The 16,423-nt window shown below is 39.6% G+C and overlaps 1 protein-coding gene across 3 annotated transcripts; it reads left to right on the forward strand.

The window, feature by feature from the left end:
- The first annotated feature begins 997 nt into the window (after positions 1–997).
- LOC144015896 (C-Jun-amino-terminal kinase-interacting protein 1-like) lies at positions 998–16,409 on the forward strand. Of its 3 annotated transcripts, none has more exons than XM_077516345.1 (14): positions 998–1,099; positions 1,224–1,581; positions 4,899–4,974; positions 5,248–5,838; positions 7,799–8,362; positions 9,328–9,573; positions 9,809–9,884; positions 9,975–10,141; positions 10,620–10,723; positions 11,237–11,347; positions 11,411–11,481; positions 11,581–11,679; positions 12,001–12,103; positions 14,020–16,409. In XM_077516345.1, the coding sequence occupies exons 2-13, from the start codon at positions 1,510–1,512 to the stop codon at positions 12,071–12,073; spliced, it is 2,250 nt and encodes a 749-aa protein (XP_077372471.1). In that variant the 5' UTR covers positions 998–1,099; positions 1,224–1,509; the 3' UTR covers positions 12,074–12,103; positions 14,020–16,409. The 3 variants fall into 3 exon arrangements, with proteins under 3 accessions (XP_077372471.1, XP_077372472.1, XP_077372470.1); XM_077516346.1 differs by having other exon boundaries at positions 1,083–1,099; positions 1,265–1,581; XM_077516344.1 differs by lacking the exon at positions 998–1,099 and having other exon boundaries at positions 1,165–1,581.
- Positions 16,410–16,423: the final 14 nt, after the last annotated feature.

The following is a 16,423-nucleotide window of genomic DNA, read 5'->3' on the forward strand; positions in this document are numbered from 1 at the left end:
GGACCAGCACACAATGGGGTATATGCCACGGAAGAGGCGGGACTGTTTTTGGACATGAGCTTTGGTTCCGATTCGGTTTGCGACGTGTGCTTCCGAATTTGTGCGCCTCGGTTGCGCACAAACCGGAATCAAAACCCATGTGCAAAATCTGGGTAGTCCCGCCTTTTCCGTGGCATATACCCCATTTTTATCTTGCATAAATTAATGTGGTTATGTGAAACAATTTAGAGAAATCTATTTGCAGGTATATGGACTGGACTGATTTATTTTAAAGCCAGCCAGCTTTGCCCCGCTCTGGTGAGCAGAGTAGCATGGATGCAATGGTAGAGTAAGCAAGCTAAGAAGCTAATGCTATTTTCATGTTTATTTTAGTAGACAAGGATTGACTGGCATACTACTCTGGGCTTGTTTTTCCCTCTACCTTTCGCCAATTTCTTAATGCATTTCCTGAGGGTTTGGACCTTTGCAGTGTAAAAGTTTTTGTTGTATAGACCGCACACGCGTGCCATTCATCAAATAGCACTAAGACGTTTGACCTCTCCCCCTACCTTTCACTGTAAACAGCAGCAGTGTGTCAAGTTCAGGGCACCAGGTCATGATCTCATAGTCATATATTTGGACGAGAAGTCATAAAACTATTATACAAAATATGTTGTGTAACATTTTATTTTAGAAAAGCTGAGGGGAAGAAAAAAAAAAAATTTTTCCCCTTGCAATTTGGCACCACATCCACTAGATGGCGCCCTAGGCGACCGCCTAGTTCGACTATGCCCAAGGCCTGCCCTGATCCAGGTGACGGAGACTAGGGATGGGTACAGGTTGGAACCATATGAATTGAATTAACTTGTGCCCCACATTCTAGCCTTTGAGTGCCGTGGTCTTGACTTCAGGCGACCTGGACCACTTTTTGATTTCAAGCACGTTTGTTGCTCAGCACCCCCTACTTAATTATTTTTGTGAAGGGAAATTTGTCCTTCAACGCATTTTGTACGATGTGTTATTTCACAGATTAACTGATGCACACTCATAGTGCTTTCTGCTTACGGGACGCGGCATAAGCAGATGGAGGAGCTGATGATGTCATGCCTTGTGATGATTGGTTGGTGATGACTTCCTCTCCTCCCCCTTTCTCCCTGTTTGCCTTCTTTTACCGTCCATCCCCATTCACCTCATCTACCTACTACATCATCCACCCACTCTTCTCTCTCTATCTCCCATCTTAGAGCCGTCTTTCTATCGCTCGTCTCTGCTCTGCTCCTGCCAGGAAGATGATGGTGACGATGATGACGTGACAATGAGCCTAGCCAATGATCAAGCATGAAGGGAGTAAAAGGGGTGTGTCCAGCTGTCTAGCTTGAGGCTGATTCAGGAGTCAGAGAAGGAAGAAGGGGAGAAACAGGGAGGTGGAGGAGACGGAGAACCTACACCGGTTTAAAACGGGGAGAAGAGGAGAAGGAGGAGGGAGGGTGGAGGCTGTCACCGCTCCACGGGGGCTCAATCTGTGCTGTCATGGACAAATATCGACCAAAGAGGCCCACCACGCTGGCTCTAATGCCACAACGACCACAAGCCGGCACCCAGGTAGGGATTAGGGATGGGTCCACCCTTGTGATTTGTCTGTCATTGAAATGAGCTGAGGGAATATGTGTCTGTTTGTGTGTGTGTGTGTGTGTGTGTGTGTGAGTGAGAGAGAGAGAGAGAATGGGTGGATCCTGTACTTAGAAACAAGCATCATTAGTCCAAACTGCATGTATTTGTATGTGCTGTTATCCTGTCTTCATCATGGTACAGCAATGCCTGTGTTTTTGTGTCCGTCATTGTAGTCCATTGTATGTGTGCACAGTTTCTGAAAAACATTAGAAATTTACCAGCAGTGCACATTGAAAAGTCATTGTACCTTGTTTTTGTGTCTGTTAGTATCTGTGGCAAATACACATAAATGTATCATGTCGTCGTCATAGCAGGTTAGTGCACATTAGATGAATGCTTTAACACTAAATATGTTATTTTAACAACCTCAACAGCAACATATACGTACAGTACAGACATGCATATAAGCCAAGGCAGCAGACTTAGTTTCATGAAGAATATATATATATAAACAAGTTTAGCATTTGCCAGGGTTCAGTAATAAGTAGTGTTAGTAGGCCAAATCTAGTAGGAGCAGTACCCCTTTAAATGAACTGCATCCTGTTTACGGTGTCAGTTCGTATCAGAGTGGAGTCATCTCACCGCAGCATCCATCAGCATCATCCTTCAAGTTTGCCTAAAAACATGTTCTGTCACTTCATGAAAGAATAGTAAAGGACAGAATATGTTTAGATCATGTATGGAATTTAATCTCTGGCGGCGGTAGTTCAGTCTGTAAGGACTTGTCTTTTGAAACAGAGGGCTTATACCTGACTCTTGGATTGACTTCTTTATTATTTGTATGCATTTTTTTATGATGAGTGATAACATAGATATACATAAAATCTCAAGGACATATACTGTATTTGCCTTTGAAAGACATTCAATCCCAGGTACGTATTTATGTATACAGTATTGTTTTTTTTCCACGTGGCATGGTAAAGGAGGGTCTGAAAATGGCTAGCATTGAATGAGTTTAATGTTGCATTCCAGGATGGCGGGAAGTCGGAGTTATCCCACTCATATATTGTACCAGTTGCAACTTCAGTGTTTCAGGAGAATGTAAACAACAAAGATGGCTAATTCTGATAAATTGTTTATGGTTTGGTTAATTCAGTCATTCCCAAACAGGTGGGTGGACCCTTGATAGGTGTGCGATACTAGAGGAGGTGCGTGTGACCCCAAGGAAAACTTCTTTTTTTTTTCTCTGCAGCAAAGTGGAATTACACATCCACTGCAGTAGGTGGCAGTGGCACCCTCATTGTCAGCGAGTGTGCAAGGAGTATTAGGTATTAGTATTCGGAGTATTATTATTCTCTGCAGAGGTGTACTTACAACAATTTTATACTCAACTCAACTTTATTTATAGAGCACTTTAAGAACAGGCATTGCTGTATACAAAGTGCTGTACATAAACAAACATAAGTTTTGCAGTAAACAATAACAAAGCAAACATTTTGAAGTGCGAATACAGTTGTTTTTTTTAACAAGTAAATACATTTATAAATCTATAGACACAGTGGAAAGTTGTGGGGGCATGAAATATTTTCTTCTTTCTGGGGGGCGTAACAAAAAAATAATTGAGAAGCACTGAAATTAAAACACATTTCCTTTATTTATATAAATAAAGGGTTATCTCATAAACATGTCATACATTTGACCGCACAATTTGAGGGAGCTAGCGGTATATTTTCACGTAGTCAGTAAAAATCACAGTGTTACGTGAAGTTATATAGTGTAACTAAATTAATGTAATAAATAAAGATAGATGTTTTATAATCTTGTAAATTATGTTTTTCCATTCACGGTCTGTGTCTCCATGAGGGTTGCCATTGTGGAGTGGCGTCTGATTGAAGTCGGTCGGCAAAGTCGGGTATGCTTTTTTTTTTTTTTTCCAACTTTGCGACTTGGACTTCCCAGTTTGAGTGGCGTTGCAGTCCACGTTTCCTGGTCAGAGGTCAGAAAACTCCGACTTCACATCTTCGGGGAATGCAATATAAGTCTTGTACGTTAAAGGCTAAAATTTGTTCCACTCTTAACTTGACATTTTCTTTGATGGAAACACAAAGTACATAGATGTGTTGGTGGAGTCTAGAAATGTGTATAAAAATAAAGGCCAACAGTTTGGTCACGTGTTCCTTGAGACCTATATGCATGAGTATATTCAGGAAACTTTAATGTGACTTGATTACTGCAGCCCTGATGAGAAACTGCGCTAATTTAACCACAAGGACATGTAGTATTTCCAATTCACTATTGTGTCATTACTGACATTGTCTGTGACAGAAAGAAAATCAAATACAGTTGTAAAAAAATGTTGACTGTAGACTTTTCAAGTAAGAACCTGGTGAAACATATGGATTGAAAATTGAAGCAAGGAGAGTGCAGTGAACAATGGCTTTGACCTCTGCTATTTTTAAGCATCTTGGATTGGATGTCTTCAGTCGGAGTTTATATCATTCAAAATCAATATTGTTTTTTTGCACTGAGATGAAATGAATAATAATCACATTCTGGTAATTTTATTTGGTGAAAGATTTGACATTTGCTTTCAGAAAACTGTAATACCTGTTTTACATTAAAATTGAATAGTAGGCTTTGCATGTTTTTAAAAAATAAATAATAATCCACAAAGTCACCTGATTATTGTGAGTGTAGTTGCAGCAGTGTCGAACTGTATTGCACCATATTGGGATGTGCTGCTAACAATGTATTCCAAATAAGGATTTTATATCCATTTAATGATTTATTTTGCAATTGAAGTATTTTTAAATTTAGAGATGCATATTCTATAGAAAAACAAATGTTTACATTTATAAATATGATGCTGGACCTGTTTATGAATGGCATAGCTCAATCAAGTGTTTTTTGTTTTTTTTTCCTTTCTCATAAAGTTACTTTAGAGCTTGCTATCGAGTCAGCGTCTGACATCTCTCATGGCCAAAAGCTGTTTGACTGCCTGCTATAAACTTTGTCCTCTGGAGCCACTGAGCCAACTGGAATGACCCCAGGATTTGCATTAGCCAGATCACATGTACAACCACCTACTGAAACACAACCCAAAAACCAAATGTAATACAAGACTTAATTCTTTGTAGTGCGTCTCACATGCGCAACACACATGATGCACATCAACACATACACAACACAACTGTCGTAAAATAACATTTTGTTTATCTTTGTGAACAATATGTGTTATGTGTGTCATTGTATGTCGATGATAATTGTTATACTGAATTATGTTGTTCACATTGTTCTTTTCTCCCCAGGACACCATTAACAACAATTCTTTAGGGAAGAAGGACAGCTGGAAGCACTCCCGATCTTCATCTCCTCATATTACAGGTAACGATACTGTGTGGAAAAATGTAAAAGGAATAGAATGTAACAGTATTTTTAAATCAGCAGTTATGTGACAACATTGAGAAAATGATATTGGGATAAATTGTACATTAGTTGCTTACTAGTGCAAGTTACCAAAATGATATTTGCATGTAAAAATCTAAAGAATGGTTGGAAATCAAGACTATTTTCTTATGTATGGCTTTTCCAGACCTTTCCCAATTTCCACATGAGGTTACCTAATAAATAATCTGATGCTTTCCTTTGTGTTATAAGGGGATCAAACGCAACCCGATAGCCAACCAAAAGCAGAGGACAAAGTCCGACCCTGCACCCGCCGACCGGCCCCTAAACCTCCGACTGCCAATGGGGCCAACAGCAGAGCCAGCACTCAAGCTGCAGGTGGAGACGCGCGGGCTCGGCCACGAGAAAAACAGCCGCAAGGAGAGACACATACTCAGTCCTATAGCATGCCTAGGAGCCAACGGAGAGGGGGGGCAGCAGGAGCAGGAAGAGGAAGAGGGGGAGGGAGAGGGAGAGGAACGTTTGCGATGCGAGAGAGGAGCTTGGGGGACATCAGATCGAAGGATGGAGTGACATCAGGGAGGGAAGAACGAAGAGCTGGAAGACTGTGTGATGAGTCCAAAGGGAAGGAGAAAGAGAAAGCCGTAAATCATAGAGCGAAAGAAGCAAATGGACTTAAAAGCTCAGGCTCAGATGGGAGGGGAAAACTCTGTACTAAAAAGGTTAACCCGGGTGGAAGGGGGAAGCCCAACAACTCGCTCCCTAACCAGGTTTACCTGACAGCCATGGTGGTCCCACGCACACCTGTAGCACCAAGAAAAGAGGACAAGACCCAGGCCCAAGGTAATAATTCATCTTTGGCCTCAAATAGAGGATTTGCTCTATTGGTGTGTCCTTATGCAAGACACTTGATCATTTATAATCACTAGTATTGCAAATTACTTAAAGAGGAAGTCAAGTCAAAAATCGTAACAATAAAATGTTCTATGTGGTCCCATTCGTCTAAACATGGTCTTCTGATTTATTGTGCTTGTGAAGTATGAATTAAGCAGCAAAATCTACTCGTTTTTATCCATCTTGGGGGGGGCGGCCATTTTGTCACTTGGTGTCGATTGAAAATAACATCACACTGCAGGGTTTTTCTTGGCTCAAATTAAGGCACAGGTGGTATCACCCTGGCTATGATGGGTGACTACCGATACCAGGTGTCTTATTTTAAGGTATCGGTACTCACGGCGGTGCCGATACCATTATGGGCCGCCTTCCTGCAACCATTTTACGATCAGGGTAAAAAAACTGGAAATTATATGAATACAAAGTTGCTGTTACTTTTAGGCCATTTTTTAATTACAACTAGGGGTGTGAATTGCCTAGTACCTGACGATTCGATTCGTATCACGATTCACAGGTCACGATTCGATTCGATACCGATTAATCCCGATACGAATTTATAAGTCGATTGTTGCGATTTTTTTCATTCAAATTTAGAAAATACTAATCAGTAAGCTTGTAGAGTGTAAGATTTATATGAAAATGTATTATTTATTTATCTGAAATTTCAGTCTTATAGAGGTTGTAATCTGTTTCATGTTTGAACAGCATTAAAATAAAATATTAAGGCTTAATGTTCCGTTCATATAACATTCTTCCATGCTCAAGGTGTGAATCCTATTTAAAAAAAAAAAAAAAAAATCGCTTCTGCCGATTATTGAATCGATTCGAGAATCGCGCGATGTAGTATCGCGATATATCGCCGAATCGATTTTTTTTAACACCCCTAATTACAACCATGAAAAATTCATCCACTAATACATATTAAAGTGTAAATATAGTAATAGTAATGTATATACTGTGTTTTGTATGACTTTGGAGATGGCTGGAGTGTGCCACCTCTGCCTCGCAACCAGGAAATGGGAGTGCACAACGGTTGCTCCATGATCTGTTTCTTCTTCGGTACATTAAAGTTAAAAAAAAAAAGAAAGCTGTTTCTTCTTCGTTTGTTGCTTCAGGTCTTTCCGGTGCACTGCTGAGGTGGCCGCCTCTGAATTTTGTACACAGGAAAAACCCTGCAGTACCAAAGGCTCAACTAAACACCAATCATGGCTCACTTGCTTTCGGGGTTCGGTCATGAATGTTCGTTATTGTAAAGACATGTTTTGACTTGACTGATACATGTTTCACTTTTCCATGTTTATTGTAAAAGGTTGCTGTTAGATCAAAAGCATTTACCTTACAATATTATTATATTTTACCCTCAATGTGAATCCGTACATTTTTATTCGTATTATTTTTAAGGGAATAAAAGAAAATTGTCTCCCTATATAAAAATCATATTAATCAACCTGCTGATATGACATATGATAACTAATACATAAATTATGCTGGTTTGGTGATTACTGCCATGAAAGGCACCAACCAATTTAGGGCCACAACCCCAGTAGTAATGGAGGCACAGAACATTGCCCACTCAGTCTCACTGTCCCCCGCCACCTCCAGGACGTGGTCAAACATCTGCCGAGTGCTCATACGGACACTCTTGTGCTTGAACGTGTTGTTTGTTTTGGACATCTGTGACAAGCAGAGAAATCCAAAAACAAAGAAAGCACTACTTGGGTTCAGTATATGGTATTCCTCCCAGTCATGCACTTCCAGGTCTCACTGTCCTTGCCTCTATGACCACAAGTCCCCCTCAGCTTATCAAGGGAGGTCTTCTCAAATGAAATAGTCTTGGAAAATAATATTTTTTTTTAATAATATTCATATCCTCATGAGCTAATATTTGTTTATTTGCTTGTTTTCCTAGGCCAGAACCATGACAGGAAATCTGTTCGTTCCCAGTCTAGCAGTGAGGGGGCTTCCACCAGAATGTCCCTCAGCTCAGACACTGAGGGACCGCTACCAGAACCTCAACATCCCCCTGTATCCCATCGAGCAAACCCAGACATCCACGAAGAAGAAGTGGAGTGTGCATCTTCCACTCAGAAAGCCCAAAGTACAGAATCCTGCCCTGAAAGTGATGCAAAATCAGAGAAGACCCAGTCAAAAGTGAAGCCCGTGAATGGGAAGGGTGATAATGTGACTGAGGCTGAGAGCACCAAATCCGTCTCTCAGGGAGGTCATGTTGGCGCACAAACTGTACCAAAGAGTGAAGCACCTGCAGTGTTAAATTCTGACTCCGTTAAATACACAGTGGTGGTTGATAAAAATGCTCAACTGGAGGTGGTTGGAGTCAAGGACTGCTTGCACAGTAAGAGTGGACACAATGATGACAGTGATGCAGAGACAGTCTATCAGTCAGCCAATGAGGAGGAAGACCTTGAGTATAAAGAGGAGAGGAAAAGTAAAGAAGAAGAAGCAAGGACGCAAGGTGAGACATTTTTAATTCAAACTTGTGAGAGGAATTTTCCATTTATCCTTAATATTAGTTTTGGGGATTTGGGGGTTTAAATCATTTCTTGTGGGGCATCTCAGTGTTTTCTGGTCATTAGCATGTTAGTTAGAGGTTTGGGTTTCAAATCTGGTCTAGCCAATGTGTGTTTACATGTTCTCCCTATGCTTGCGTGTGGTTTCTTTGGGCTAAATAGCTTACTGCCACGTTTAAAAAATGCATGCACATTTAAGTTCTTTCACACTATTGGTGTGATTGACTCACAGCCTTACACTCATACCTGAAGTCAGCTGCGATAGGATCCAGCTCATTTATAATCCTAATGAACACAAGCTGGATGGATGGATGGATGGATGTTTTTATGTGCACTCAGAGCCAAATGTAGCAACATAAAACAATCGTTTGGGTAGTGCTGGCCAATCCAATGTAGCGTAAAGGCATGCTATTTTCGTCAGTGTTGGTCATTCAGATTCTCATTTTTATGAGTTTAAAATTACTGTAAACCAAAAGCATTAACTCATTTAATCCCCCCAAAATTAAAAATGTTTCTTTTTTAATACTTTGTCCACTTTCATTTTTTTTTCTGAAAGAGCATACTTTGATGCAGCTTCTGACATGAAGATGTGGCTTAAAGTAATGGTAGTTATTACAAAAAAAGGGCCAGCAGGTTGCAGCAGAGTATAAGAGTTCTTTTAGTCAGTGTTTTCCACCAGGAATGTGAATACTGTATTGAGGAAACTTAGCTATATTATAAGAAGAGACTCTAATCTTTCTTTTGGTAGATTCCATGTTTTTATAGCAATAAAACAAAATAGTCTGTGGGCCTTGTAAATCAGTCAAAATCCAGTAAAACACCCGGGAGCGAAAGGGGTTACTTCAGTGAAAATGGCTGGGAGTGAATGAGTTAAGTAGATCTGATTAGTTTCTGTGTGTTCTGCTCCAAGGGAGGAGGAAAGAAGAAGAACTGAAAAGAAAGGAAGAGGAGAAGCGAAAGATGAAAGAAGAAGACTTGAGGAGGCGGCGGGAGGAGGAAGTGAAGAGGAGGAGGGAGGTGGTGGCGAGGGTCAGCAAGCAGCCCAAAATGTCAACCAAAATATCAGACCAAGAGGAGTCTAATGGGGGGAGAACAAGTGCTCCAAGAAGCAAGAAGTTCCTCAACCTGTTTTCTTCTGATGACTACAGTTCCACTGGTTGGTTACCTTTTGTACCATAGTAATTTTTTTATTACTGAATAAAATATAGTAACAAGCCAAGCATTTCAAATGTGATATTAATGTTTGATGAAACATGATAGAATGAGATTGACCTAAATTCTTGAGTCTCTTAAAATGTTACACTTTGTTCATGTTAAGACCTGATGTGTTTTGGATAAATATGGTAAAACCTAAAGTGACCATGTGTATAATACGGATCCGTATTTTTCAGGCGCTGGCTCATTTGGTGTGTTTTCTTGTGTTTTGGATGGAGTGGAACAACAGCAAAGCCACAGAGCTGTGTACAGGTCAACACATTTGCATGTTAACATTCTGACTGCTGACTTGTGTCAGTCAATACATTGGACTGAAATGTATTGCTCTTTCTCCATGATTAGATTTGTTCCCCGACATTCTGATGAGCTGTACCTGGAGACAGATGACCCAGTCTTAATTCTCAACCAGTCTGAGGATCTGTGGTGTCAGGGTTACAACATGAGGACCGGAGCAACTGGAATCTTCCCTGCCTTCTATGCTGTCAGGCTAACCAAAAATACTAACAAAGGTGAAAAAAATCAATAGAAATGTTTCTGCCTATATTAGTCTCGACATGTTCAGTGTTATAGTGTGGCCAATGGTTTTTACTGTACTACCGCCTCAAAGCAAGTAGGTGACTTGTTTTAATGCCTCTAGTCAGTATGGAGTTTATACTGTATGTTCGCCCTGTGCTTCTTTGGCTTTCTTTTGGTACTCCAACTTCCTCCCAGTCATTGATAGATGAACAAAGATATACTATTTGTTTTAAAGAAATAATTTTTGGTTTAACAGTGAATTGGTAGAAGAGACCCCATTACTGTTCCATGATGTGGGGGCAGAAGTATTTGCATGCTGGCAACCCGGACTACATCACTCTTAGCCTCAAGAGAGAAGGTTTAAATGGTTTAACTCCTACTTGTCTTGAGCGCAGCGTCTCCAATTTCCTTTACTTTCATAGACTGATTGATCAAATATTTCTGTCTTTCTCTGGCTCTTTTGTCTCACAGGACAAAAGGATGGTTCGATAGAACAGTTCCTGGTGCGATTCTTGGGTTCCGTTCAAGTCCCCATCCACAAAGGCAGTGCTGTGCTGTGTGCTGCCATGCGTAAGGTAAACAAACACAAATGTACAGTAGTACAGTACAATAGCTAATAGATACCGGTATATGCATCCTATCCACCCATCAATTTTCTTTACCACTTATCCTCTCGAAGGACTCGTGAAGCTGGAGCCTATCCCAGCTATAGTACTCTATAATTCTAGTTGTCACTTATAAGTGAGAAACTGATCCACATTGGTACATTTGGTACAAACATTTTACGAGGCTTATTCTGTATTATTCTTTTTAAACGATTATCTTCTTCATTTGATTTGGAGATTCATTTTATTCCAAGAACATGTGGATCAGAAACTTAAGCTTAAAATCCTAGATGGTAGCCATTCACTTACTTTACAATTTGAGGGAACAAGGACTTCAGCTTCAGTGAATGAATACGTCTTTAGTCTTTTTTTTTTTTTTTTTTTTAAGCAGAATGTTTACATATTGTAGCTTGTATTTGTGTGTTACTGTTTAGAACACTGCTGGTAAAGCTCCTCATACAAGTTTATATCATGTGCCAACAGGTTGCATATAACAGGCGATTAGCAGGGCAACCTCCCTCGGCCTGCGTGGTTGATGTCAGTGTGAGGGGTGTGAAGATCAGCGTGCAGGACCAGTGTCAATCTGCTCACAGGGTATGTGCACAATGACAACTGCTCACTTTTCTTGCGCATTTATACACTTTGTCTCTTTTTCAGGGAGACCAGTGTTTCCATTTCTTCCATTTGAAGAACATCTCATTCTGTGGCTGCCATCCAAAACATAGCAAGTACGTTGAACTAAGTGGAGTTACTGAAGTCATTATTGTCTCTTCAGTGTCAATTGATTTCTATGCTCAATGCATTTAACTCAAATTATTGTACTGCAGGTACTTTGGTTTCATCACCAAACATCCTGACCAACAGCGCTTTGCCTGTCATGTAATGATGGCAGATGCAACTTTACATCCTCTGGCCAAGTCAGTCGGGTAGGCTGTTTTCTATTCTGCTCTGTCTTGTACATTATGCATGATCCACTTTGAGTTTTTCAAATTTACATTAGCTTTTCGAGGTACTGTACTTTACTGACCATTTTCGAGTACATTGCAGTCTTTAAAAACAAAACAAGTATTTAAAGGTAAGATTCTAAGATTCTGATGTTACACTTTTATAGCTATGAAACCAAATTAAATTTAGAATTGATGGTGCATTTTTACCCTCAAAGTACAACATCCAACACACAGCCAGTGTTTTATAAAAACATTTGAGGCATAGATCATGTCTGAACTGAATTCATTCATGTTTTACAGGAAGGCCTTCCAGCAGTATTACAAGGAACACATAGGCTACTCTTGTCCTACTGAAGATATCTTCATTGAATAACGCTTCTTTTCTGCTTCAAGCAACAATACAGTATGTCCTACAAATTATTGGTGTGCATGTGCAAGTCATCCATTCCATTTGTGTAGATTATCAATCATTTAGGTCAGGGGTGCCCAACCTTTTTTGACCCAAGATCTCATTTCAAGCAGCCAACCTCCCAAAATTGACCAATACCTTTTTTTCAGCTTGCTGTAGCTAACCACACAACACTTTTTTGTTGTTGTCATACAACCACTAGACATCACATTGATCTCTCTGCTCATCTCTGACGCACGCACACATGCATGCACGCCATTATGAGCAATAGCCATAATAACTGACTCCAACATTAACAAAACAAAAAATAAACTAGATAAAAAACATCCGATTATTGTCCACTTTATGGGGAGACTTGACGCTGGGAGGCGGAGAAATCCCTATGGTAGGCAAGGCAGCTTTATATATAGCACATTTCATACACAAGGTAACTAAATGTGTTTTACATAAGTGAAATTAGAATATTTAAAAGCAAAGTTAATTAAAAAGCAACTTTCTATGATATGGGTCACACACTACCGTAGTTTAATGGTAAATGTCATCAAAAAAAAAAAAAGACATGAGACTGAAAGGGGGCACAAGTGTAGTGTTCACTAACACAAAATCTATAATAATAAAATTCACACATCCAAAAAACTATACGTATTGTGCATACAGTATATATTCCTCCCACACGACTTGGGAGCAGTCTACCTGTCGACCACGATCGACTGGTTGGGCACTCCTGATCTAGATCATGATAATCCACAAAATCATATTCAACTCCATATTTTATATATTATTATTTTTAGTTGCATTGTGTCTATAATAAATAAGGCACCAACTACAAATTCGCAATTAATTAAAATGCGCTATTTTCCTTATAGCTACAGCAATGTCCTGTAGAGCAACAAAATCAGTCAAATCCATTTTCTTGTGGTTTCATCAAATATTACTTCATTTGTGTTCTACCACCAGATATAGTACGTTTGGTTTCAAGATCCAGTAAAGTGAATTCAAAGATTTTTCTAAATATGTTGTTTGATGATAACATAGACTGAGAACTATGAAGTACATGGAGATCGAGGGTGCGTTCAGAAATTCACTCTGAAGCCCTAACACAACTGAGAGCGGTATGTTTGGAGAGACAGAGCGCTTCCCTCCCATTAATTTCTGAATGTACCTTATGCTATAAAGCAATCAGCAGCTCATGCTTGAACGGTTTCCATCTATACTTCCTGATGCTCTGGGCGCTCCATGTTCCCTCTTGGAGCGGCACTCCTTTTTTTGTGGCACTCTGAATAACCGGACAGCACATTAGGACAATGTTCAGAGTTTCTGAATACTCCATACAAAGCATTTCCGAACACACCCAATTTTCAAATTTTCACAATTTCAGTTTTACTGATTTTTTATTTATTTATTTTTTTTGGAGGGGTTGTTGCTAAAACGGTGCCAGGTGACGCAATGGGCCCTGGCATGAGTCTCAACTCTCCAACTACTTTTGCTCACATTAAAGTTTGTCCGGTGCAATTGTAACATTCAGTCCACTGGCCTAGCTGCTTTGTAGAGTGCCTCGTTGTCGGTTGTGAGTGTGCGCAGATCACAAGCTGGAAGATGGGGAGTCCCAATTGACAGCCATACCTGGGCTTCGGGCTAGCATAGCCACTTTAGAACGCGTCTTTGTCACGGAAAAGCTCCACGATGACCCGGCTAAGTCGACTGTCGATCAATTAACCGAAAAAGGATAATGGACTCTAAGAAGATTTGTTAGTGACAACCATAAGTCAAATTTGGTCTTGTGGTGGGTCAAACTTAGAAGAAATTTGTTTTCACTTTACAGGGACTTTAATTGTATCAGCAAAGGAAGGAACTAAAAACTACCACTTGTCATTAATGTACAACTCTGTCCAAACATCTCTTAAATTTAGGGACTACGAGACAGTTTGAACAGCCTTTTGGAAAACAGGGGAAGCATCTTCAACCACACAGAAGAAGTCCAGTTACCTTGGAAGCAGTCTTGGTGGGGGGGGTGGGTTACGCCACAAACTGGACCACCATGATGACATATGTGAGATTGCTTGCATGTTTGATTTCCTCGTCTGCATCCACATACAGGCAATTACTCTCGCCTGTAGTTACTTTATGTCACAGAGAGATGTCTAGATGGAAGTTGGACCACATGTGAACTATCCACAATTGTAACGTACAACATACCTGCCCTAGACCACACAAACTCAAAACAGAAAGAATGTACTTTATGACTAAGCCTACTTAAAAAAAAGACAACAAAATACTGTTTGGATGATCAATAGAGACAATTAAGTTACAAGAAATTTGGGCAAGAATTTCAGATCAATGCATTCCATCAGTCAGTCAGACAGATTTGACCTTTTAATCATGTATGAATAAATACAAGTCACAGCCACAATAGAAGCTCTGTGAGCCACCTTGAACAGATGTATTTACATACATATTGACGCTTGTATGTCTTGTTGTGCACTTGTGTTCCTAAAAGATAAAAAAAAAAAAAAAAAAACTGAATTGTGCGCGAAAAGTGTGAACGTAGCTGACCCCATATTCCACATTTTATATATATATATTTTTTCCTTTTGATTAAAATTTGCTTTGCTGTAATAGATTTTTGAAAGCACACATTCGCAGATGATCTTATAAAGTGGTCAAACTGCAATTCGAGATTTGAATGAAAGAGGCATGAAGTGTGCATCTGTCCTTAGCAAGATGCATCACTTTTCTGTAGTGTTTTGAGCAAAGGCAATCCAACTCCTCAAAATCCTTGTGCCTCTCTCTTCTGTCAGTAAATTGTCTTCTTCGTCGACTCAGCACAGCAAACAAGGGCTTCTTATTAACAACTTCCAGATGCTGTTTAAAAGCTAGCGCTATAAAGTAGTGTATCGTAAAGTAATGGCCCTGCTTGTTTCTTTGCACATACTGTATGAAAACGAAGTGTAAAAAGAACATATAGGAATATATAACTGTTTATCTAATAACCCCAAGACAATCTATTGTTGTCCAAATGTTTCCAGATGTTTTTTTTCTCCCACCACAAAATATTCCCAACTAGGGGTTGCATAATTTGATTTACGCACAAGCATTGATGTGGGAATGCTCAAAACCTGGTCTTGTTTTGGACCCACCACAGCAGCGGGTTCTGCATGGTGGGAATTTGCTACATTTGCAATAATGACGGACTTTCTCTTACAGTGGAATAATTTGCCGCAATTCTTCCACTATGATTGTGCAAAAATTTCAAAATCCTACATGAGTCTGCCCCCCCACTTTACTTTAATTGAATCAATGAAGGTACGACTAGGCCAATTCTGCCTCCTCCTCGAAACACGTGATTAGCGACCCGTTAATGTCATGCTCGAAAAACGATATTGTGGAGTAGTAAAGCTGACAAATCGACTTGTCTGATCAACCCATATTCCCGACATCCACGTGTCTTTAAGTTCTGTGCAGTGACAAGGCCCAGGTGTTCTGTGCAATCTTGTGTAACGTTCAAAACTGCAGCCTTGTTGTCTTATCAGTCGACCCTCCTCAGCTCACGTGATCTTAGTTTGTTGTTTCCTGCTTAAATCTGATCAGAGTAATTATGGCATCATTTCAAGTGAATGAAAATGATCTGAACCCACAAATGTGTCGTGCTGCCTTTGGGAGACTGATGAATTCATCAACCAGAAGAACATGAGTTTCAATATGTCAATATGCCCTATGATTGAGAACAAAGCTGCTGAACAATGTATCAGATTTAAACAGGAAATTTATGTTGAAGTATTTTATGCAACAAGAGTGCCTATTTATTTTCTCATATGATGATTTCTGTACTGTTGTCTTCAGATGAGTACCATATTTGCACAGCTTGATATTAATTGCTTCACTATGAGCTACTATGGCTTTTTACGTTGGGGGAAATTGTAAAATCAGCAAACCTCAGGTTTTAAGCTCAAGACGGAATTTTGAAGTAAAATAGAAAGCATAGAAATATAGTTACACAATTAACAAATTCTAAACTGGAGAAAAAAAATGGAGCTTTCAATCATTTTCATGCCAGATATTCCATCTGCAGCGTTTTTTTTTTTTGTCCACTACAAAGTCTCATCTCTTCATTTAATCATCTTAGGGATCAACTGTATATAATTATCAATATACATAATGACTGTATGTTTGTATAGAAGTTATTATTCTATACAAGGTTTGACCAAAACAGGTGAAGAAACACTGCATGATATTGATGTTGAATTATGCACAGACTGGTGCTGATGATGATGATGATGGTTATTCTTGTCAATAAAACACATTCACAACAGCAGA

The sequence above is a fragment of the Festucalex cinctus genome, chromosome 3, assembly GCF_051991245.1.
Source record: "Festucalex cinctus isolate MCC-2025b chromosome 3, RoL_Fcin_1.0, whole genome shotgun sequence".
Classification (NCBI taxonomy): domain Eukaryota; kingdom Metazoa; phylum Chordata; class Actinopteri; order Syngnathiformes; family Syngnathidae; genus Festucalex; species Festucalex cinctus.

Bases quoted from the DNA above. Each gene is read 5' to 3' on its own strand.
- LOC144015896 (XM_077516345.1), top strand. From the start codon at position 1,510: ATGGACAAATATCGACCAAAGAGGCCCACCACGCTGGCTCTAATGCCA. The intron at 5,839-7,798 runs GTAATAATTCAT...TTGTTTTCCTAG, and splicing joins GGACAAGACCCAGGCCCAAG to GCCAGAACCATGACAGGAAA. The intron at 9,574-9,808 runs GTTGGTTACCTT...CGTATTTTTCAG, and splicing joins TGATGACTACAGTTCCACTG to GCGCTGGCTCATTTGGTGTG.